The sequence below is a fragment of the Manis pentadactyla genome, chromosome 2 (assembly GCF_030020395.1).
Source record: "Manis pentadactyla isolate mManPen7 chromosome 2, mManPen7.hap1, whole genome shotgun sequence".
Classification (NCBI taxonomy): domain Eukaryota; kingdom Metazoa; phylum Chordata; class Mammalia; order Pholidota; family Manidae; genus Manis; species Manis pentadactyla.
In genome coordinates, this window is record NC_080020.1 from 173,824,246 (window position 1) to 173,850,969 (window position 26,724).

General features: G+C 35.7%; 1 protein-coding gene across 9 annotated transcripts in view; it reads right to left on the reverse strand.

The window, feature by feature from the left end:
* ALMS1 (ALMS1 centrosome and basal body associated protein) overlaps nt 1-26,724 on the reverse strand; it is a 198,418-nt gene that overhangs the window by 151,347 nt on the left and 20,347 nt on the right. For 6 of the 9 annotated variants that reach the window (XR_008995797.1, XM_036930658.2, XM_036930655.2 and 3 more), the window contains exons 2-5: nt 24,618-24,813; nt 17,830-17,948; nt 17,606-17,737; nt 13,261-13,351 (exon numbers count right to left, since the gene is read on the reverse strand). Coding sequence is in view for 8 of the 9 variants with exons in the window: in XM_036930658.2 (XP_036786553.2) it covers nt 13,261-13,351; nt 17,606-17,737; nt 17,830-17,948; nt 24,618-24,813 (538 nt within the window). In the remaining variant the exon portion in view is untranslated. Of the gene's footprint in view, nt 1-13,260; nt 13,422-17,605; nt 17,738-17,829; nt 17,949-19,495; nt 19,963-21,106; nt 21,225-24,617; nt 24,814-26,724 lie in introns of those variants that run through there. The other 3 variants (XM_057497091.1, XM_036930660.2, XM_036930659.2) reach the window with 3 other exon arrangements.

Genomic DNA, 26,724 nt, shown 5'->3' on the forward strand with positions numbered 1-26,724 from the left:
CTGCAAGAGCCAGCTCCAAGAGATTCTTCCTCCCCACGGGTGGCCAAGCTGGTTGCTGCACACCTCACTGCTGCTAGGGAGCACCCAAGGACTGGCTGCTGCAGCAGCTGCATGCCACCACAGGGCAACTAGCTGCCTTTGCTGGCTGGCTGCCTTTGCTGCTCCCCCAAGCACCCACGCACACCCCACCACACGTCGCACCACCTCCACAAACCTGAATGCCCTTCCATTGTGCAACTCGCAAACACTACCAAGCAACCCCATGCTCGGCAACCAGGTGACTAGTCACCCCAGGAGCCCATGCACCCTGCCATTGTACAAATTGCCCTGCACCTGCCCCACCCACCCCATTAGCCCAGCAGCCTCACCACTGCTGCAGTGCAGGCAAAGGGTAGCTCCACCCACAATGACCCAAGCAGAAACCACTGCTCCCACCACATAGGCCTGGCTGAGGCAAACCACTACTGGCAAACAGAAAGGCAATCCTGTCCATAGCCCACGAACAGCAACTGTGGCTCCACAGCAAAGGAGAAGCAGTCACTGGAGAAGAAAAAGTCCTAAGCTTCTGAGCACCACAAATGCCTTCTCCATAAAGTCATTGTTCTCTGGATCAGGAAGCATAGCAGATCCATCTAATACAAAGGAAGAAACACAGAAACCCTGACAAAATGAGACAGAGAAATATGTTCCAAACAAAACTACAGGATAAGATACAGGATAAGATAATCTGACAAAATGAGACAGAGAAATATGTTCCAAACAAAACTACAGGATAAGATAAATGAAACAGAGATCACCAATCTTCTTGATAAAGATTTCCAAGTAAAAGTCAAATATGCTCACTGATGTGCAAAAATATATTAAAGGTCTCAAGGAGGACTTCAACAAAGAGATACAAGAGTTGAAGAATACAGAAACTTAAATGAAACACAAAATAGAGGGAATGAATAATAGACTGTGGCAAGAAGAGGAGATAATCAATGAGATGGAGATTACAGAACATAAACACAACGAAGATGAGAAGCAGAGATAAAAAAAGATCTCTAGAAATGAAAAAATGATAAGAGAGCTCTGTGACCAATTCAAACAAAATAATATTCACATAACAGGGGTACCAGAAGTAGAAAAGGTACACAAAGGGACAGAAAGTCTCTCTGAGGAAATAATTGCTGAAAACATCACCAATCTGGGAAGGAAACAGACACTCAGGTCATGGAAGTACAGAGAGCCCCTAACAAAAGTAGCCCCAGGAAGATACCACCAATATATAATAATTATAATATATATTTGGCAAATTATTATAATAATTATAATGGCAAAGATTAAGGATAAAGAGAGAATACTGAACACAGCCATAAAGAGAAAGAGATTACTTAAAATGGAAACCCCATCAGGCTATCAGAAGACTTCTTAGCAGAAACTTTATAGGACAGAAGGGAGTGGCATAATATTTAATGTACTGAAACAGAAGGACCTTCAACCAAGAATCCTCTACCCAGCAAGATTACACTTAAATTGGAAGCAGAGATTAAATGATTTCCAGATAAATGAAGGCTAAAGGAATTTATAACAAAATCAGCATTACAGGAAATGTTAAAGGGACTGCTGAAGATGGAAATGCTCTGGAGGAAAAAAAAAGTTTTTCACCAGTAAAATTAAACCCACAGTAAAGGTAGTAGACCGATTATTTACTAAGCAAGTAAGAAATTAAAACAAAAGTAGCAAAACCAACTGTACACAAAATCAATCAAGGGATACTCAAAAAGTGCAGATTATGATATCTAATATATAAAGAGTGGAGAAGGAAGTAAAAAGAAAGTACTTTTAGACTGTGTTTGAAATAAGAAATCAGCAACTTAATAGAGACTTAAATAATCAGGAAGCTATCCTTGAATCTTTGGTAACCACAAACCTAAAGCCTACAATAGATATAAAGAAAATTTTAAAAAAAAGAAATCCACTCACAACACTAAAGAAAACCATTAAATAACAAGAGGTATAAGAGAGGAAGAAAGGAACAGAAAGGAGTTATAAAAACAAACAGAACAATAAAATGGCAATAACTACACACCTATCAACAATTACCTTAAATGTAAATGGACTGACTGCACCAATGAAAAGACACAGAGAGGCAGAATGTATTAAAAAAAACAAGACCCATCTATATGCTGCCTACAGGAGACTCACTTCAAACCCAAAGATATACACAGACTAAAAGTGAAGGGATGGAAAAAGATATTTCATGCAAACAATAGGGAGAAAAAAGCAGGTGTAGCAGTACTTGTATCAGACAAAATAGACTTCAGAACAAAGAAAGTAACAAGAGACAAAGAAGAATATTACATAATGATAAAGGGGTCAATTAAACAGGAGGATATAACCATTATAAATATCTACACACCCAACATAGCAGCACTTAAGTATGTAAAATACATACTAACAGAAGTAAAGGGGGAAATAGACTGAAACACATTCATTTTAGGACACTGTAACACACTACTCACATCAACAGACAGATCAGACAGAAAATAAATAAGGAGACAGAGGCACTGAAAAACACATTAGAACAGATGGACTTAACAGATATCTACAGAACACTCCACCTAAAAGAATCAGGATACACGTTCTTCTCAAGTGTACATGAAACATTCTCCAGAACAGATCACAAACTAGGCCACAAAAAAAGCCTCAACAAATTCAAAAAGATTGAAATGGTATCAATCAACTTCTCAGACCACAATGGTATAAAACTAGAAATAACTTACACAAAGAAAACAAAAAAGCCTACAAACACATGGAGGCTAAACAACATGCTTCTTAATAATCACTGAATCAATGACCAAATAAAAACAGAAATCAAGCAATACATGGACACAAATGAAAACAAAACAACAGCCCAATATTTTTGGGACACAACAAAGGCTATTCTAAGAAGGAAGTACATAACAATACAGGCTTACCTCAAGAAGCAAGAACAATCCCAAATAAACAGTCTAAACTCACAATTAAAGAAACTAGAAAAAGAAGAAATGAAACCCAAAGATCAGACAGAAATAAAGAATAAAACAACAGAAAAAATTAATGAATCTAAGAGCTAGTTCTTCGAGAAAATAAAATAAACCACTGGCCAGACGTACCAAGCAAAAAAGGGAGTACAAAAAAAAAAAACAAAATCACAAACAAAGAAGGAACAGTTACGACAGATACTACAGATATACAAAGACTTATTATAGAATACAATGAAAAACTATATGCCAATAAACTGGACAACCTAGAAGAAATGGACAAATTCCTAGAAAAATACAACCTTTCAAGACTGACACAAGATGAAACAGAAAATCTGAACAGATCAGTCACCAGCAATGAAACTGAAATGGTAATCAAAAAATCCCAAAAAACAAAATTTCAGGACCAGATGGCTTCACAGATGAATTCTACCAAACATTTAAAGAAGAGCTAATACCCATCCTTGTTAAAGTATTCCAAAACACAGAAGAGGAGGGAATACTTCCAAACTCATTCTATGAGGCCAGCATCACTCTAATACCAAAACAAGGCAAAGACACTACAAAACAAGAAAATTACAGACCAATATCCCTGATGAACACAGATGCAAAATCCTCAACATTTTAGCAAACTGAATTCAAAAATACATCAAAAGGAGCATCCATTACACTACATTACAAAAAAGGATAAAAACCACATGATTTCAATAGATCCTGAAAAAACATTTGACAAAATTCAACATTCACTCATGATAAATACTCTCAACAAAATGGACACAGAGAGTACATACCTCAACATAACAAAGGCCATAAAAACAAGCCCACAGCTAATATCATACTTAATGGTGAAAAGCTGAATGCTTTTCCTCTAAGATCAGGAACAAGGCAAAGATGTCCACTTTCACCATTTTTATTCAACATAGTGTGCAGGTTCTAGCCACGGCAATCATACAACACAAAGAAATAAAAGGCATCCAGACTGATAAGGAAAAAGTTAAACTGTCACTGTTTGCAGATGACACAATATTATACACAGAAAACCCTAAAGAATCCACCAAAAAGCTATTAGAACTAATAATGAATTCCAGCTAAGTTGCAGGACACAAAATTAATACACAGAAATCTGTTGCATTCCTATATACTAACAACAACTAGCAGAAAGAGAAATCAGGAAAACAATTCCATTTACAACTGTATCAAAAAGAGTAAAAAACCTAGCAATAAACCTAACCCAGGAGGTAAAAGGCTTATACTCTGAATACTGTAAGACATTCATGAGAGAAATTAAAGACACAAATAAGTGGAAATCTATCCCATTATTATGGGCAGGAAGAACTAATATTGTCAAAATGACCATCCTACCCAAAGCAATTTACAGATTCAATGCAATCCCTATCAAAAATCCAACAGCATTCTTCAATGAGCTAGAACAAATAGTTCTAACATTCATATGGAATCACAAAAGACCCCAAATAGCCAGAGCAATCATGAGAAAAAGAACAAAGCTGGGGGAATTACACTCCCGGACTTCAAGCTATACTACAAAGGCACAGTAATCAAAACAATATGGTACTGGCACAAGAACAGACCCACAGAAGGGTATAGAGAGCTCAGATAAACCCACACTATATGTGGTCAACTAATATACAATAAAGGAGTCATGAATATACAATGGGGAAAAGAGCCTCTTTGATAACTGATATTGGCAAAACTGGACAGCAACATGCAAGAGAATGAAACTGGATTATTGTCTAACTCCATACACAAAAGTAAACTTGAAATGAATCACAGACCTGAATGTAAGATATAAAACCATAAAACTCTTAGAAGAAAACATAGACAAAAATCTCTTGAACATAAATATGAGCACTTTTTTCTTGGACACATCTCCTTAATCAAGGGAAACAAAAGCAAAAATGAATTAAGTGGGACTACCTCAAATTAAAAAGCTTCTGTACAGCAAAGGACATCAGCAGAACAAAAGGCAACCTACAGTATGGGAGAATGTATTCATAAGTGATTTATCTAATAAGGGGTTAATATCTAAAATATATAAAGAGCTCATATGCCTCAACACCATAAAATAAAAACCCAATTAAAAATTTGGTGGAGGACCTGAACAGATATTACTCTAGTGGAGAAATACAGATGATCAACAGGCACATGAAAAGATGCTAAGATGCTCCACATCACCAATCATCAGGGAAATGCAAATTAAAACCACAATGAGATATCACCTCATACCAGTTAGAATGGCCACTATCCAAAAGACAAGAAATAACAAGTGTCAATGAGGATGTGGAGAAATGGGAACCCTCCTACACTGTTGGTGGGAATGTCAACTGGTTAGTCACTGTGGAAAACAGTATGGAGGTTCCTCAAAACACTAAAAATAGAAATACCATTCAACCCAGTAATTCCACTTCTAGGAATTTACCCCAAGAAAACAAGATCCCAGATTCAAAGACATATGCACCCCTATGTGTATCACAGCACTATTTACAATAGCCAAGATAATGGAACTAACCTAAGTGTCCATCAATAGATGAATGGATAAAGAAGAAGTGGTACATATACACAATGGAATATTATTCAGCCATAAAACGAAAAATAATCCTGCCACTTGAAACAACATGGATGGATCTAGAGGGTGTTATGCTCAGTGAAATAAGCCAGGCAGAGAAAGACAAATACCTATCCTTTCACTTATTTGTAGAATATAAATACAAAGTAAAACAGAATGAAGAAAACAGCAGTAGACTCACAGACACTGAGAAGTGACTGGTGGTTACCATGGGGGAAGGGGTGCCATGGGGAGGGTGAGGAGGATAAAGGGGCACAAAAATTCTCAATCATAATATATGTTGGGCACAGGGATGGTAGGACAGCATGGAGAATATAGCCAGTGATTCTGTAACATCTTCCTATGTTGACAGATAGGAGGAGTACTAGTGGGGGTGAGGATTTAATAATATGGATAACTACTGAACCACTGTGTTGTATACTTCAAACTAATATAAGACTGTCCATCAATAAAAATAATTAACTAAAAAGAAAGAATGTAGGCTCTGTGTGGACACTGCCTGGGTTCTTAACTGGCACTGCACCAGTTTACCAGCTATGGGGCAAGATAAGCTTTCTAACTTTATTTTGCTTAGTTATCAAATAGGATAACAGCAGTATCAACCATCGTATGTCTGTTATAAATATAAAATAATATAATCAATGGAAATGCTCAACAAAGCAAGCAGTAAAATGTTAGCTATTATTGGTCCATGATAGGGCAGATTTTAGAAAAGTTAGGAAAGTTTCATGACACAGGTATTCCTACCTTCTGTGGATGAGATCCCTGAGCTTATTTAATATTGCCTAAGAAAGATCTTTACTTCACTTCTTATCACCCTGACTTCTTCATTTTATGATTTCTAATAGCCAAGGACAACAGTGTCTCCAAGTTTCACATATTCTAACTTCCTATTGTCTTTCAGTCCCCAAACAAAATAGCAGAAACTCACTTTTCCCTACTCCCCTATGGAAATAATTCAACATGTCATCATAAAAAGACTACAACATTAGAAAGTGGAAGGCTGACTGGATGGGACCACAGGACTTCAGGAACAACACATCAACAAATTCTCTGCATCTTTTTAACTCTCATTCATCCCAAACAGATCCAGGAGAGGCCTCAAACCTGGAACCACCACCAGGACAGGAAAGGGGGAAAAAAGAGAAGGCATAGCTAGTGTCTCCCAGCCCTCAAGCCAGCAACTTACTCCCAGTTTCTTGATATCCAACCACGCAACAGGAGGCAGCCCAGGTACGTGCTTTCCACCCCAATGGCACTGACAGAAACTGGGTGAGAAGCCAGCAGCACTAAAAGATCCAGACAGCAGGCCCAGGAAAAGTCTCCACCCTCCAGGCCTACCATTCTACATTCCCCATCTAGATGCACTAGCAAGGCCTAGAGTAGCACTTTCCACCCCTATATATAGCACCAGCAAGAATCAAGTGTGAAACCCAATGGTGTCAAATGCCTGGCAGCAGGCCCAGGAAAGTATCCTCTACCCTATCAGACAGTATCTCCTACTTCCCACTCAATACCAGCAGGCCTGGGGAAGACAATTCCACCTCAACGAGCAACATTAGCAGGGATCAAATATAAGCCTCAGCAGCACCAGTGAAAAAAGTTGACGAGAATGCACAGCCTCTAAAAACTAAACTGTCTCTGAAAGCAAACTGTACACAAGTAGGCCAAGAACTGTATACTACACTTAAATAGGGCAACGGCCTGCTAAAATAGAAGATTAAATAAGATCCAAAGCCTCATAGCATCCAAATGCACAGAATACAATTAAAAATCATTCACAATACCAAGAACCAGGAAACTCACAGTTTGAATAAGAAAGATAATTAGATGATGCCAACACCAGAATGAATCAGATAATGGAATTATCTGACAAGGATTTTAAAGCAACCATCTTATACATACTAGAACAAGCAATTTAGAATTCTCTTAAAACAAATGAAGTAAGATGACATCTCAGCACAGAAGCAGAAATTATAAAAAAGAACCAAATGGAAATTCAAGTACAAAATGAAATATACAATAACAAGTATAAATCTCACTGGAAAGGCTCAACAGCAGAATAGAGATAACAGAAGACAAAATCAGTGAACTTGATGACAAATCAATATAATTACTACAGAGAGACAACAGATTATTTTAAAAACTGAGGACCTTTGACTATAATAGAAGATCTAACAGTCACATCAACAGAGTACTAGAAGTTGGGTGAGGGGTGTGGGTAGCTCAAAAAAAGTATTCACAGAAAAATAAAGGCTGAAAACTCCCCAAATTTGGTGAGACATACACCTACAGGTTTAAGAAGTTGAGTGAATCCCAACCCAAAGTAATTCACATCAAGACACAACACAATTAAATTTCTGAAATCTAAAGACAAAAATCTTGAAATTGACCAGAGGTAAAGATGCATTATTTATAGGGGAACACCAATTTGAATAATAGCAGGCTTCTCATCTGAAAATATGAAGGCCAGTAGGAAGTAGCATACCATTCTGCAAGTGCTTAAAGAAAAAAGTTATAAAGCATTAATTCTGTATCTGTTTCAATTATCCCTCAAGAATGAATGGGGGATAAAGAAGACATTTTCAGGTAAAGAAAACTAACAGAATCTGTCACAAATAGGCCCATCCACAAGGAAGGGATGAGAAGTTCTCCAAACAGAAAGGAAATAGCAGGAAAAAGCTTGAAAGCTCACAAACAAAAGAACAAAATAGATAAAAATAGAGTTAAATATACTATCATTCTCTTCATGTTTCTTAAATATCATATTTGATTGTTTGAAGTAAAAATGTTATCATCATCATGCTGTGGTGCTCAATATGTTTAAAGGAAATATGAATGCAATTGTATTTAAAAAGTGGGAAGGGTAAAGGAAACTAATTATACTTCACTCCCAGTGTTAAAAGTTGATGCCAGTAGACAGTTACAAATTATGTATGTATGTTGTAGTACCTAGAGCAACCACTAAGGGAACTATACAAAGCAATACACTCAAAATACTAGACAGATCAAAACATTTGTTTAACCAAAAGAAAGGCAGGAAGAGAGAAACAGAGGAACAAAGAGAAAACAATAAAATGGCAGACTTTAAGTCCTAGTATATCAATAACTTAAGTGTAAATAATTTTATGTAAGTGTACTTATAGAAGTACTTAAAAGTACAACTAAAATACAGATACAGCAGAATGTTTTTAAAATAATATGCTGTCTATAAGAAATTCACTTCACATGCTATTAGAAGTGTGAAGTAAACGGTGGGAAAAGAAATATTGCACAATTTTTTTAAAAGTAAGAGCTTCAGAAGGAAAAATTACTTGGGATAAAGAGCATTATTACATAGTGATAAAAGGATCAACCCACCAAGAAGACACAGCAATCCTACATGTGTATCCAACAAAATCCAGTGTGATGTAATGAAGGCAGTAAGAAAAGGTAAGAACTAAAAATCAGAATAATAATTTAAACAAAATATTTGTTCCTATTCTGTATTCTCTATTGGCCCCCCTTTCTCCTACTATTTTCTATAAGAGTCTGTCCTTAGCATTTTGCTTTTTTGCTATACTCATGCTTCCTCAGAAAGCTTACCTATACTTACAGCATAGTTTAATAATGGATTGTTGAGGTCTTCCAAATTTACATTTCTCATTTCCCATTTTTTAAACTCGCTTTGAGGTCACTCCAAAATGAATGATCTAAAAAATCAAACTCAGTATGTCTAAAACTCAATCTACTTCCCTAATTGCTAATGGTGTCACCAATTCTCAATAATGCAAACTCAAGCTTATTATTCTATTTTCAATCTCTCCTGTACTCTGAACTCCTCTAATTCTATTAAGTGTAATTATTTACACTATTTATAAATGGGTTCCCCACACTTTAGACCCAGTTTGAGGTATGATTCATCAGTCATTTTCTGCTCATCATAGGACCCAGGGGATTTGCCAATAAAAAATAAGAAATCAGGGCAACTGACATCAAGGGCCCATTTAAATACAATGTTTATTGAACACAAACATAAATAATTCTTTTACTGACATCCTCTTCACCACATGGGTGGTTATAGGGATGCCCAAGCAGATGATATTTGACACTGGACAGATTAGACTGACCACAGTTTATTAGTCAGAAATACCCACATTATATGGGAGGAGGACACTGAACCATGCAACGCAACACAGAGCTTGCACTTGGGAAGAAAATAACCAAGCAGGAACTATGAGAGGCAGGCTTTACAGTAGCAGCAAGAGAATAAGTTTCCCACAAGCAGCTGTAATTGGCTTGTTTGAATAATTTCACAAGCTGTCAAGGGACTGAAAACCATTAGGTAGAGTGCAGCTGGTCTGCTGAATAAGGGAATTAGCGAGGTAGAGAACCTTTCCCACTCTCAGTGGAGAGCATTATCTGGTGAGAGCAGGAAAACCTGTGGTTACACCTTCTGAGGCCCTCCAACTTTCAGATGTCAGGGCAGCACGTAATACTGAATCTTAATTTCAAGACTTACACTATAATACTATCACTCAGGAGCTCAGGGTCTTATTAGGAGGAATGAGATGTGACCAAACAATTAAAATGGTAAATGAGATGCATGAAAAGAAATACAGAGATGTCTTGGGAGATGGACTGTAAAAGAAGTGCACAAAAAGTGCCCTACATCGAGAGCAGCATCACAAAGCTTCTGCTTGGGATGAGAGGCAAGCTATACTAACATGGAGCTTCTCATACTCCATAAGGAGACTAACTTTATTTCGAATACAGCACGGGGAAAATTGACCTAAGGACACTGGGAAAAACAATGGCAAGTAACTAAGAGGAAGCTGGTAGCTACATGATACCAATAAGACATACAGGAGACAAACCAGAAGTTTAAAAGAGAACCAGAAGATTCAAGATGGCAGCGTGACAGGTGAGACAGAGAACTCCTCCCAAAACCACATATAATACAAAAATATAGTTAATACAAATAAACTTAAAAGAGCAACAGGAAAGAAGGCTGCACCAGACTGCATATACCTGGAGAAAGAGCAGACCTCACGAAACAGGGTAATGGACCAAAGCCGTGATCTGGCTGAACCCAAGCCCTTCCTCCACCCCAGCTCACCAGCGGAAGGAAGAGAAATGGAGCGGGGAGTGGGTGGAAGCCTAGGACTGCTGAACACCCGGCCCTGGAGATCAGCTTTAGGAGCACAAATCTATACTGCATGGTGCTCTGGAGATTAGTGGGGTTGAAAAGCTGAGAAAGGTGGAATACTTGGAGAGACTGAGATTCCAGCTGCTTGTGGAGAACAGGTACCCACAGCCGGCTGGTCTGGGACAAAAGAAAGGCAGGTACTTTGAAAGACTTCCTAAGAGGCTTAAGAGTAAACACAAGCAGATAGAAGAATGAAATGATATCGTGATGATAAATTAATAGAGATTATGCAATCTGAAGGAGAGAAAAAAGAATAAGGAAAAATTAACAAATGCTCAGAAAACTGTGAGACAAGATTAAGTACACTGACATATGTAAAACAGAGGATACTGAGGCAGAAAACAAACGAGCAGAAAAAAATACTCAAGGAAATAATGCCTTCCCAAATTTGATGAAAAATATTAAGCTATACATCTTAGAAGCTCAACGAATTCAATGTAAGTAAGCAGTGATCTACACCAATACATCATAATCAAAATGTTGAAAGACAGAGTATCTTGAAAGCAAGAGAAAAACAAATCACATATAAGGGGATGCTAATAAGATTGACTTCTCATCAGGAACAAGGAAGGCGAAAAGATAGTATAAAGATATATTCAGAGTACTGAGAGAGAATTCTAAACCCAGCAAAACTATTGTCTTGCCTGAGGGGGATTGCCCCTGGGCAAGTTCACTCTGGAGTGGGTGAGACCAAATTACAACAATGGAACTTTGGGGTAAAAGGGTTTATACCAAGCTTTATTCTCACAGTGGCAGGTGGAGTGCTGGAATTGTGCTGGAATCATGTCTGCCATGGGGAAGTCTGCATGCAGCAAGCCCGACTCCGTCTCTGCCTCTAGGCAGAGCACTGGGCAGACCTCTCTATATAATGACTCAGGCAATAATAGCTTATTGCCCACAGGTGGCAATCATTAGCCTAGCAGTAGACCAATTACATCAAGTAGTTTATGGTCAGGTGAGGATCCTGGCCATAGGAACTTTCATTTTCCTGTACTTCAAAACAAGTAAAAGCACTCCAGGTACAATAAAATGGAGAGCAATATTTGTTGCTAACTGACCCATCTTGTAAGAAATACGAAAGGAAGTTCTTCAAGCTGAAAGCAAGTGACACTAGACAGTTATCTCAATTTACATGACAAAACAGTGCTAGTAAAGAAAATCAGGTAATTATAAAAATTACCTACAAAAAAATAACAATTAAATATTAGGTAATTATTGCAGTCCTCTCCCATATGCCATGGCTCTGAGAACGAGAAGGTATGGAACCTGGCATTTAACTACTTTTCACAATGATTTCCTTATTGTTTTCTATCTTCTTCAAATAAACAAAAAAAAACACAAATAAAAGCTATTTTTTGAGGGTTAGATCACACACACCATCCTCCATCTATCACTTTTCCCTTATAGCTCCTAGTTCCTCCCAATCAGTTTTTTAAGACTTCAATGAGTGGTTCACAGGCTTTCCCTAAACCCCAAATCCCACATTTATCAGAATATATTTCAACATAGTTATTAACCAATCCAAGAGGCCAGCCTCAAAATCTCAACTTACTTTATGATCTGTATATTCAACTTCTACTATCCAATCCCAGGGTCATGCAGTGGACCTAATGACCTTTCAAACTGATCCCCATTTAAATGTACTGATGCAATCTGACCAATATTATCCATTCTTCTAGCTCTGTCAGTAATTTATACCCACCTTATCTATTCAACTTCATAAATAAACTTCTGCTCCTTCTATTTTCTCCCAAACTTCTTTTCTGGTTTCTTTTCTTTCCCCATGCAGGCTGAAGCCAATAGCTGATCTTTTCTCACTGATGCCTTTCCACTATCTTCCACCACATCCACCCACTAAACAAATCCCTCAACCAAGACTCAATCCTGTAATTTCATCTTCTCAATTTCTGAATGTTAGTAGAGAAAAATTAGAGATTCTATACAAGATGCCAACATTGTAAAATCACCTCCAACCTCAGAGGACATCTCAGAACTAAATGCCAATCCTTTTGCTTTTCCCTGGTCAGCTCCATCTCTTGTTCACTTCAACACAAACTCTGACCCTCCATTAAGCCACTCTCCTCAAACCCCAAATTCACCTCAACCACTCCCCACCTCCTTCAGCAGATTATCTAGCTTTCTACCTCAAAACTAATCTCTAAATTTCCTCTCTACAAGCTGATTGTCCTCTTGTGCTGGTTATCCTCTCACATTCAATTAATTCCTTTTTGCCCTCAAGTCACAGAAAGGAATACAGAAACAAACTGACTCTGATATCAGATTCCTCCATGTAATTCTGTTCTAAATAATGTGATGAAGAATACAATGAAAAATCAATTGGTTCATTTAATAAAAGAGCTGTGGATTTATAAGTAAACCTAATTAAAAGTTAACAATATTATAGGAGTGCAAAAATAAAAAACTAGTTAGCCATAGGAAGCTAGCTAGCCATAACCACACCTACTATCTGCTTTTCTACGTACCTGGTAAATGTTTGAGAGTCTCTGGCACACTGTCAGGAGATATCCTCAACATTCTGAGATCTGATGTGTGATATTCTGTCTTTCTTGTTGGCTTAAGAGGAACAAATGGAGGCAATACAGATGAAAAAGACTGATTAATGTCCATATTTAGAACAGTCTACCTATGAAAAAAAGATTTTTAAAAATGAAGAAAGTAAGATTAATTGTAGACTTTATCTGCTAAAAAACAAAACTCATTCTTATGAAAATGAATACTAAGCAGTTATATTTTAGTTCCTTAAGATCATATTCTCAACCCTCCTGAATTCATATACAGGTCATATTGTGTTTGGTCAATTCCAAGAAAGCTCTACAAATTACTCTGAGGGTCTGGAAGTCTACCTACAGAATTTTATAGACAGAAGGCCTAGAAGGTTCTATTTCTCCCAGGTTTGCTCCATATAATAGTATAATCATTGCAGGATTTGAACTTTGGTATTATTCTTCACAAGCTCAAAGATTTTTTTTTTTTTTAAGAAGAGGTGTGTTGTGGAAGAGGATAGGAGAACAGGAATATTTTCAAGAAATCCACAAATGTTTAGAAGAAAAATAAAGGTATCAAAGAACTGTTTCTGTGATCAGTCACCAAAACACACAGGTCCTCTCAAACTTCTTTTGAAACAAAAGTAGTGGGAAATACAAACTGATAGTGAAGTAAAAGTTAAATGTTGAAAACGAAGTTCCTCAAGTTTCATCAGATCACAAGTTCTTACTAGAAAATAGAAACTATTATTTATGATGTTACTACATAAACGTACACAACTTTTCACCAAATTCATGGTATACTCTTATATAAAAAACAGTATACCACGTTTAGGTTTCTTGGTTTCCCTAAAAAGATTATTCCAGTGATGCCTTCTCAGGAGGGAGTCTTTAAAATGTACATAAGCATGAATTTTTCTACTCTCTTTTATCAAGGCTTTTTTCATTGAGTAATGAACATTCTTAGGAAGCTGACAGTATGTAGATACGAATATTTTATATCCAAAGCCCTGGTCTACATTTCTCTACACCAGTGGTTCTCAAATGGGGGAGATACTGCACCCACCCACACGTCTCCAACCAAGGGATATTTGGCAATGCCTGGAGATATTTTTTTGCTGTCATATGTTTAGCAGGGGTGATGTTACTGGCAACTAGTAAAGGGGGGCCAGGGATGTTGCCAAACCCTAAAATGCACAGAAAACAGCCCTGCACAACAAGGACATCCAACTCAAAAGGACAATAGTTCAGAGAAGTCCTGGTCTAAACATAGCACAAGGTTCTTATTTTTCAATCATTCCACTCCTGAAGGAGACTTTTTTGACACAAATATCATGTATATGATATGATATATGATACATGTGTGTAATTTTGTGTACACACACGTGTTTAATAGCAGCTTTTCCCTAGAGCTTTCAAATGAAGGAAGAAAAAAATTTCTATTCCAATCTTTACTTCAAGAAAATTTCATTATATCAAAGCTTCAAAATATAAACTTACTAGTGTAGGTAATTCAAAAGAATGATAAAGAAGAGAATGAAAAAGGAGAGAAGTATTCAAGAGATCGGCACATCTGTGTTACTAACTAAAAATGGGAGGAATCAGAAGGGGGAAAAAAGCAAGACTGGCTTATCTCCCAGTTTTTAATAATAATGAAGAATCAAAGACAATAAAGAAACCAAGAAATTCTAACACTTCTACCAGAACTGGGAAAATCTACAAGTCAGTCTGATTTTTGGGAAAAGATGAGTTATTTTGATATAGGCAAGTTGAATTTGAGGCGATGAGAATGTTTATAAGAAAATACCCTTCAAAGTAGCATATCATCAGTCTACCTTAGGAGAAATATTAGGGTCTAAAAGTATAGGTGATAACTATCCACACAGGAAAAAGAATTTAAACCTTGAGAAGAAACTAGGTCTTTGGGGGAGAAGGGAAAACAAAAAAAGAAATCTAAGGAGTAAATCTTGTAATATTTACAATTACATGGCCAAAATAAGGGATACCAAACAGTACTTTATCACAGAGGCTAAAAGAATGTATGATGCTGCTATAGGAACAAGGAGACAGAAAGAACAAAATAATGATAGAAAATAGGAAACCCCAGATAAGAATCTAGTAGTCTAATTTCTGGAAAGAGAAGAAAACTAACAGCCAGATGCCACAAAGGTACTATATACCTTACCCCCATTTAATATAATATCGGAGGTTGCTTATTACTATTGCTGTTTCTTTATGTAGATGAGCAGAGTGAACCTCAGATGTCATTTGCCCAAGACACGAGGCTAACAAAGTAAGTGAACAGGATTTTGACTCCAAATCACCACATCCTTTTCATAGCCCCAAGCAATATCATATGTAAGTGAATATCCAAATAATCATTTAGAGAATGATGGGTAGGTATCAAAGTAAGGGAAACAAGTATGAATGACTGTTCTGAAACACAAATGAGAATAAGGAAGAAACCAAGGAGTATGGTAGCCCCGAGAACAAGCTGAGCCACATAGTAAGATTACTGCGATGTCTGGCTTCTTGCTTACCTAATATTGGCATATATAACTCTCAGACGATAGAACAAAGCTAAGAGTAAAAGGCAATACAGGGAACAGTATCCTTCCCAGACTGAAAAAATAGTCCTAAGTCTACAGTTAGGAACAAATAAAATTTGGAACAGTGGTCAGTTAATCTCAGCATATCACTATTAACTGAACATGTATCTTTCTTTACATTTTATATGAAAAGTTTATGTAAGTTACAACAGTACTACTATAAAAAAAATTAGAAACTTTAAAATTGATTACATGTTGTTTCTAATTTCTATTGAAACTGACTTTGACCAATCTCCTTCAAAATCTTCACTCCTGCCAAAATAATGCAAAATCTTGGATTTGGTTTCATTGAAGAGTTAAACAGGGAGACAGTTTATGGTATAGTATATAGACAAGGTTAGTTTCAAATACTCATTCCCCTATTTGCTACATGATCATGAGCAAGTTCCTTAACCCTTTAAGTATTAATTGTAAAATAGGGATGATAATAATACCCAAGAGTTGTATATGATAAGAATGACCAAAGGACATTAAATTGATGCATACAGGTAAACCGCTTAATACAGTATCTGAGCACAGAGTGCTAGCTATTATTTCACCCCATTATTAGCATGAAAATTAGAATTACACAATGCCTTTAGAATGCTGAAGATAATAAAACTAACTTCACAGCTCTCTATATTAAAATTCTTTATAAACTCAATAAATTATAAATAAAAGGAAAAAGTTCATTACAATATCGTCATTCATATTCTCTCATCAACTGTCTGAACCTAAAGGTCTAAATGTGGTTGCAACCAAAACCAGTAGCTTCCCAATGACATACTGATCTTATACATATTAAAACAGGACAAGGAAAGTAACATTAAATACACCACATATATTATCTAACTGTATTTAATGACTAACAGCAAGAATATAAGGACATCTTATAAAGAAGTGGATCCAGACTGGAGCTGACATTATCAGACAAAAAAGGATGGGTAATGGGACCAGAACAACATTAAAATGAAGGGATCCAAACCAGGCACATGAATCCTTCTATGAAAGAAAGGCTGATGTGATAAAAATGACCAAAGGGCTAATTAATTCATGTATGTGCCCATGTCAAGAATTTTTATAACACCCCAAAGTTACCATTTTTTGTACAGAAACACAATGATGACAATATAAGTAGAGGGAAGGAATGTGTACATATATGAGTATGTCACTCATTTGGGAAAGGGGTAGTTAGTTCCCTTTGGAGACACTGACTAGTTTGAACATCAAGCACCTCAGTATCCTTCCTAGGGAAACATTAGTTCTTGTAATTTTCAAGATACCTCTGAAGTCAAATGTTTCACCAACTTCTAAATAGGAATATTGAATATTCCAGGGCTTATTGCAAAGCTTATACATAGAAGGCCCATAGGAAAAGAAAGCACAACTGAACGCCTCCATGAATGAACCTAATCTTAACACTGTTCCCAAGGTTCTTGCTGGACAATGTGGAAGAGTTATTAGGATGCCTCAAGATCAAAGGTCTGGGAACTCCAAAGAATGGCCTTTTCCAATACACCACATAACTCCCTAAGTCTTAATAGTCTACAAAACACAACATTTCTTTTATGCCAACCTCTAACGAATTAATGGAGCGTATTCCTGGGTATCAGATGAAGAACAGATTACAAGTCACAAACTGGTATTAGAGGATATGAATGGGCCCTTACTTTCATCCCCATTTTTCAACAATTTCTTTCCCTACCCCATAAGAAGTATCAAATAGAAAAACTTACAGGTTCTTCAGAACTGTTCTCTTCCTTAGATGATAGTTGTAGAGAGCTGTCACAAATTTCTAGATCATCAAGCAAATTTTCTAAACCTGCTAGCTCAATGCACTCACCAGTCAAGTCACCTTGGACACATATCTGGGAAACAGTAAAAAACAAATAACAATATCACTTCCTGAAATAATGGAAAAGACCATGTAAACCCTAACCATCACTTTATTGTGTCTCACCTCTCTTTGTAGCTCAGCAACTCTATTACCGCATACAACAGCATTTTCATCTAGGCTACAGCATTCACTATCATCATCCAGAGTACAGATGTCAGATTCGGCCTTCCCCTGCAGGCCCTCTACAAAATAGGAGTCATTTTGTATAATTGTGTGTGTAGTAAAACCGCACTCAGCTCCCATAGGCTGAGGAATTTCACCTTTGCCTATATCAGCTTTCAGCAATATCTCTTGGCTGAATGTGATTAATGATGCATTAGAGGTCATCAGCAAAATATCTTGTGATTTTGCATCACATTGTCCCCAAGTTTGCTGAAAAGCTGCTTCCTAAAGCTGCAGATGGACCTTCAATGGTGTTACTAGAGTTTACATTCTTACCCAAAATACAGTTTGAGAAATCTGCAACTTCTTCAGAGGTTTGCTGCTTTAAATCTGGTAAAACCAAAGAATCTTAAGTCGATACTTTCACTGGACAAAAAATGTTTGAAGATCCTATCTTCTCTGCAAGGTCAGGAGCAGGAACAGACTTTATCTTCCCAATGGGAAGAAATGGTTTGTCTCTATAACACTGAAAAAAAGCTGGCTGTGTTTTGCCAAGACCAACAGCCTGGCTGTGAGGTTTTTGACTTAAAGCAGCAGGTAACTTAAGTTCTGTACAGAGAAGGTGGCTTAATAACATTTCCTGCAGTGCATTGGGGAGTAATTTTAAATTAGGATACCAGTACAGGGAGCCATCATCATCTTTCTTATGCAAGAATGGTATTGAAGTGCTGGTTCAAACACCCCAGGAGTAGATTGAAAGCATGGATGGACGGCTGTATTTATCAAAGAAAGGATTTTCATCATTATAATATAACAGGGAAAGATCTGGACTTTTTGGCTCACCTTCTTGGCTGTCATTTATTAAAGATTTATTGATGTCAGTTTGGATTTCATTTACTGTACTCTCTTCCTTGAAAGGTTCAATAGAGGCAATTAACTGCCTCAAAGGCTACATTTTTAGTAGCATCAATATTTTTCCCACCAAAAGCAGAAGTTGCCTTTTGGTTTCTTTCTTCTTGAAAATAGTTGCTCTGATGTGTCATCCAAGTTGGATTTAATAATCTGAAGAGAACCATCAGAAGCCTCTGTCTTAGCAGTGTTATGTCCCCTGGAGAGTATATGTGCTTCTAAAATTGCTATAAAATTATTATCAGGAACTATAACATTCTCAAGACAATGAATTTCTGAAGATCTGAGACACACCTCTGAAAATACTAAAGTACTTTTATTCTCCTTTAGTTCAAAACATTGAGATAATTCTTTCCACAGACCTTCTTCATTTTTTTCATAACCCTCCAAAGAATCTATCTTTTGTTTCACCTCTTTCTCAGCTGGAGCCCTTAAATAAACACTCTCAAAATAAGGACGTCAAGGGAAAATCCCTTTTCCTCTTCTTTCCAACAAACAATGCAAGAAAGAATATGATGTTCTTTTATTAAAATGAAGTGCAATTCAGGTAGAAAAGAAACACAGTCCTTACTGATTAGACATGTTTCTGGATAGTGTGCCACTCCCTGTGTGCTCCATGGCATACATAAAAAAGGGGCACTAAATATGTCACTTTCCTTAGGAATTTTATTTTTATCAACTGTGTCAGGTGAGTCTGAATAAGAATCCTGGTCCTTACTGGTTGAATATTTTTCTGACTGCTGTAAAACTTCTTGTTTCCAACATGAATAAGAAGCATTAAAACTGTTGCTTTCTTTAGGAGTTATATATTCATCACTTCTATCAGATGAAGTTGAAAAAGTAACTTGACCTTTATCAGCTAAATTGATTTCTGGCTCCTGTACAACTTCTTTTGTCTTCCGTGACATATAAGAACAAACAGCATCATAACTATCAGGGTCTTTAGCAGTTTTCAGTTTATCAACTGTATCAGATGAAATAGTCTCTTCATTCGTCCCTTGTTCAGGAGGTAAAAAAGAATGCTGAGACTCAACAGCTGTACTACCTATAAGTGGGTGCAGAGATACACTAAAACACCTGTTAACTAAATCTGAAGCTACTTCTGAGGCTGCTTGAAATAAAGCTTCACTAACTTCCGACGGTCGAGAAAACCATTCAGTGTCTTCAGACTTACCAGGAATTCCCCTGAAAATACAGTTAAAAATAAATAAAATAACACATTAAAAACGTTTCTTTTTTAAAATACTCACATGAAAAAATACAAAGCTGATGTGTCTCTGAAATTAAGGTCATTTGAAAGTGTGTTGAAAACAAATTAGATTTCAAATTTCTTAAAGATGGCTAATGACCAAACAAAGAAAATTTTCTGTGAACAAAAAATGAACTACCATCCTATGACCCTGGTATTTTCTCTGGCTTCTCCTAAAACAATATTACCAAAAAATATGCATGTTTTCATATCACCAAAAATAGAAAATGATTCTTTAAATGAAAAATCCAAACTTTTCTATTTTAACTTAAATGTTTGATTTGTCACCTACCATAATTTAATATTCTTTTAACCTTCACTAATTACTTTACTAATCATTTACTGTGCTCTTGAAAACCACTTAGAAGATGATCCACTCCCAAAACAGAAACCTTATCATTGTTGACTGTTGAACATAGCACACTTTTCATAAAAGTAACTTTAAGGTAAAACATAGCAGAAGGGCAGAGTTTTCTGTCTATAAACATATTGTTTTTAATCTAAGGTTCTAAAAGAGGAAAACTCATATTCTTGGGTAATTCCAAGTATGTTTTAGAGAATTCCAGACTTGTCTCCCATCATGACTATTTTAAAGGGTATTAATCTGGAATAACTGTTAATTTGGGAATGTCTGTTAGAATAAGCTTCATATTCACACCTCCTCTAAGATACGGAGAGACAACGAGGCTCATTTGATATCAGCTGACCAAAATTAGAGTGCTAAACAAGTTAGTGACCATGAAATGAATGCTTTTTACAGAATAGGCAGTGAAAGGAGAGATTCGTAAAAGGGAAAAAAATCAGTGTGCCTTCTAAATTAATATATGCCCAAAATGGTAGAATACATTAGAAGTAATTTTTTAATAAACTACAGTTGCCTGGCTCATTTTTACACATGTAACTATACCAAATTCATATGCACAATGTCTTAACTTAGGGCCTTGTTACCTTCAGAGTATGTGCTAAGAATATCTAACCCCCAACCTGAAGCATCACCCTAATCTGAAGTCATTAATATTAACAATTTAGAAAAAAAAAAGAAAGAGTAGAAAGGTTACGTGCAAATAAAATAAATCCTACCTCAGAGGTGCAAATTCTAGCTCACTTTCATGAAATAAGGAATCAGGCCCAAACTCTTGATCTTGTGTCAAACATGTCAGCAAAGGCAAATCAGGAAAAGCAAAGCTGTCTTGTATGACTGTGAAGTTTCGAATATAAAAATGTTGGAATGCTGAACATTAATTGTTTAGCCTACTCCTGCAGTATTTTAAAGAACTTAAACATGCTGCCCTCTGAATTCTATAAGCATTAGAATGATAACATAACAGCAGCAGCAGCTACTACCATCTACTGAGAGCCTGCTAAGATCCAGGCACTTAACATACAATATTCCACTTAATCCTCATGACAACCTTGAAGGACAGGTAGTATTGTATCCATTTTGTAGGTAAGGAGATACGATTATAAAACTTATGAAATATTAAGTAATTTGTCCACATTCAAATAGCTTAAGTACCAGAGACCTGAACCTAAATATTCTGAACGTTTTTTAGCAAATGTTCTTAACTGTTATGAGGATTTTTTTTCCATCTTATACCAATGTGTGGTCCTGAGGATTCCTAAGACACTCTTAGGATAATATTAAGATATCATTTGCCTTATTCACTCTCATTTTCTCATAAGAGTACAGTGGAATTTCTTAGAAGTTGTCTCACATATGATATAGCAACATATTAAATGCAGGGGCAAATATCAGAATTTACCTGTCTTCTATTAAGTCAGCTACTACAGAGAATTTTTTAAGTAAAATAATGTTACTTTTCTAATATTTTTTTTTGGAAAATAGTTATTTTCCTAAAAAACTATGTAATTTATGTTCACATGCAATGGAGTTGTTATTTTTTAATGAGTTAATATTTTTTTAATTTCTCAATTTTAATTTCTAATATGGGAATCAGCAATAACCCACAAAAACAAAAGCTCTTTGGAGCTCTTAGTAATTTTAAAGTGTGTGAAGGAGTCCTGTGACCAAGAAGTTTGAGAAGTCCTAATTTAAAGAAAGAAAAAGTCTTATGGTTCATGAATGCCAATGTAAATAATTCTCATTATGATTATGATATCCTTAATATGTACAAACTAGATAAAAACTCCTTATTCCTTACAGCCTTTACACAACTACAAAACAAAAAATTAAGTATTAATAGAAACAAAGCTGTAAAACCGAAAGCATTCTATTTACTATTAACTTAACTGGATGGGTGATGTTTTGTTAAAACTAAATTGTTCTTTCAATATGAATCTAATATTGTTGCTACACTATACTTTCTTGATTTCAGAATGCCTATAATACTGCACACCTTCCCTGTCATCACTATCACACTCTTGTTTTAATCTCTGGTCTGTCTGCTTACCACCTAGACTGTCAATTCCATATTTGCTTTTATTCAGAGATGTATCCTCAGTGCCTAACAAAGTACCTGCTACACTTACTAGGTACTCAAAAAGAATTATTTATTCTACTTATTCACTGAGTTAAGTTAATTAAAATGAGAAACGGAAAGATAATAATAACTTTTACCACCAAGTACTAATTGGTAGTCCCTCTTTGGCCTTGGTTTAGAGATTCAGTCTTAAAACTTCCTAAAAGAAGGTTTTCACCTAAGAATCATGAAGGTTTACTATATTACTCCATAATTCCTCACATTTTGACAACTCATGATAATTTGGATCACTCTTTTTTGAGATATTTAACTATTCTGGCACTAGTCATCATCATGACATTGCCATTGGTGAGACTAACACACCCCACAATACTGTCATGCAAAGCAAAACAGCAATGACAGACATTTCCTCTGGCCAGCAGATCCAGGGATCCCCTCTAATAATTAAAATGTTCTACTTTATGTATAGTAAATGAAAAAATAGATTATAAAATTTTACATTAGAAAACATTTCAGAATCCACATAGCACAATCTCCTACCCAATGCTGAAATTCTTCTATTAGATAATTTTGCTTGACATTCTGCCATGACATAAAGCTCACTCTGGTGTTACATAGCCTTCCCACTATTAAGTGGCTCCATCAGAAAGTTCTTTTTTATATCAAATTGAAAACAACTTCCCTTTATGTATTCTCATTTTGATCACTACACTAGGAGACCATATTCTCATTTTGATCACTACACTAGGAGACCACTATACTAGGAATAGACAATTTTTTATAAAAGGCCAGCTAGTACTAAATATTTTAGGCTTTCTTGGTCACATATGATCTCTGTCCCACATATTTTTTTGCTTGTTTGTTTTTACAATCCTTTAAAAATGTAAAAACCATTCTTAGCACATGGATAGTACAAAATCAAGCCACAGCCTATAGTTTGTAGACTCCTGCTCTAGACTGCTATAATACTCATCCCATGGTATTGCTGTTTTCTGTTTTGTCTTCCCAAAAGAGGAGGTAGCTTTTGTTCATATATCCCTAGCATCGAACACACAATGGATGCTTAGGTATCTGTTAAATAAATGAGTGAATAAAAAATAAACTGCTTCCTCTTTAAGCATGACAGTCTTTCAACACTTGATCATAGCAAAGTCTTCTCTCATCTATTTGTCATAGTCATCTCCCACAAAGGAACTCTAATGTTGGCAACATCTTTTTTAAAATGCAATATTCAAGTTGACTTTGATGATCCACATCATGGAATGCATTGGCACTAATATTTTGATTTGGATAGCATTAGCTTATGTTTGAAATAAACTTGCTGAATTAAATCTTATTCATGCTCCTCTACAAAACTCTGACAACTTCATGGTTGAATCTCATTCCCCTGACAAAGACTAATTCTAAAAAATGTGGTTGTTGCTTTTTTTTTTTATTTTGGAGGGGGGAGGACTGAATAAAACAGAAGGAAGAACAAAATATTTGACTGAATTATGGTTTAATCATGAAAAAATTGAAATTACCATATGGGTTAAGCATTCTTACATATCCACAAAGATCCAAAGTAGTAATGGTACAATTCTATCTCCTCCCTTGATGACTTAGAAGGCACTTAAAGTTTACCTTTTGTAAAGAGTTAATAAATCAGTTTCATATTAAACAGGAGAAAGCAGTAAGATCTACCTCAGACAAGTCATTTAACCTGTTTTATTTCAATTTGTGAACACTGAGGGTAATAATATATGCCTTAAACTAATTCTAAGGATCTAAGGAGGTAAGCATGAACATTTGCTTTTTGCTTATTCTTAAGTATCAAGGGGTCTACATTGCTGAGAAAAGTAGTCAAAGGATAATATGGCTTACCCTAAGAAAAAAATCCAGAAATTCAGGACTGAGGAGGCACACACATCAGAGAGGAAGTTAACACTTTACTGTGAGCAATAAGGTGTGATAAAATGAGGGGTAACTGCGTATTTAATACAACTAGACCAGCTAGCCAGTGTGGAAACTTAGAAATAAGCAAATACCTTTGAGTATGGCTCTACAGAGCTCCTCAACTCAAGAAAGGATTTAAAAGCAAAACTTAAAGTCCCTGAAAAGTATTTTACAAATGTGAACTATTACTACTAGTTAAAAATAAAGAGCATTACCTAGCAATGGAGAACATAAGAGATCTCTGTTGGGCTCCTTTACCCGATTTTCTGATAGGGTCAATAAACCTTCCTCCAGAGAGGGGAAGTCTGTCACTTTGGTCCCTTCTTCTCTCCTATTAAACCTGGTCTGGGTTGTATCCAAGGTGTTGGAAAAGTCCATTTCTTGAGGAAGACGATGCCAAGATTCTGTTTTCTAAAACAGTAATTTTGAAAGAGAACATGCTGAGTCATTAACTGAGTTATACATATTAACACTTAGATTAAAATGTCCACTCATGTAGCATATGGCTTCATTATGATGACAATCTCATCAAACTTTGGAAAAAGTAAAGCTGTTCTGTGTTTTTCACAATATTAACTACATTTTAGACCTCTTCCCATCACTAAACCTCTTTTACTGTGTTGAATCACTGGCATCTCTGCTATTCTTTAACAGTTCTTACCATTAAAATAATACTTTGCTTCTACATGATGAAATCTTACAATCTGATTAAAATAAAACTGAAAAAAAATTCCAAACCTAAAGCCACAATATTTTCTACATTTGATCACTGTACTGAATTCTTATTAGCTATACTGATTTCTAGTGGGTTTTTGTTTCTTCTCAGTATACAGATCGAATACATCTGTCTCTTTCAAATGTTTATTCTCACATTAGTGGCATGATACAGAGCAATGCTTCTCAAAACATCTATGGAAAAGATCAGTTTTTGCTATTTCCAATTCATCACAGACATTTTTATTAAAATACCAATAAAAATAAGTAAGTAAAAATAATTTTAAAACTTAAAAAAAAAAACATAGTTTAAAAAGTGAAATTTAAAAGACACATAAGCCCAAAATACAAAATACAGGGCCAAACATCTAATTTCTAGTTCTAAAAAACATAAAATTACTCTGTAAAATTGCTGTAAAAGTTGCTAAGTATTTCCTCTATATTCTTGTACTTACCTCTTGACAAACCATTAACAAGTAATTCATGGACTGGCAGCAAATGACAGACAATAATAAGTAGCAATGTTGAATTAAAGTTGAATCAAATACTAATGACAACCAATTTTGTAGGTGCTTTCCTTTTAAATTTAGTGTTCATTAAAAAATAAGAATATTCTTCCTATCATGCTATGAAAGTATTCATCAAAATTAAAGCTTCTGCTCTTCAAGACACAGGAGAATTTAAAGAAAAACCAAAGACTGGGAGAAAATATTTGCGAAAAACATTATTTGATAAAGGACTTGAATTTAGAATACATATGGAACTCTAAACACTAAATAGAAAAAATCACATAAAAAATGGGCAAGAAATTTAAATGGACCTTTCACTAAAGAAGAAACATGGATAGCAAATATGCACATAAAAAGATGCACATTAGTCATCTAGTCATCATTATTAGTCATTAGGAAAATGCATATTAAAACCATAATAAGACACTTAGAATGGCTAAAATTTTTAAAACAAAAAACAAGAAAACTGACAATACCAAGGGCTGGCAAGGATGCAAATCAATTAGAATTCATACATTGTGGGGAAGGCAAAATAGTACAGCCACTTTGGGAAACATCTGGCACTTTCTTATAATGTTAAACATACAATTACCATATCAGCCAGGAATCCCATTCCTAGGTTTTTACCCAAGAGAAATGAAACCATTTGTCTACCTAAGAACCTGAAAAGGAGTGGAATACTACCAGCAAAAAAAAATTAAAAATAACGAACTACTGATTCATGCAACAACATGGATGAATCTCAAAAGCATGTGCCAAATTAAAGAAGCCATATTCAAAAGTCTACACACTATAATTCTGAAAAGGCAAAATTACAGGGACAGAAATCAGATCAGTGGTTGCCAGGGACTAAGAATTGGGAGAAGACTAACTAAAAAAGGACACAAGCAAACTTTTTTTGGGGTGATGACAATTGGTATATCTCAAATGTGGTAATGATTATATGACTGCATATATTTGTCGAAATTCACCAAACTGCACACTTAGGAGTAAATTTTGCTGTATTTAAATTATACCTCAATAAACCTGACTTTTAAAAATGAGAGTAAAAAATAAAATTAAGATATTAAAAATTTGAAATGAGGGTAAGATACAGGAG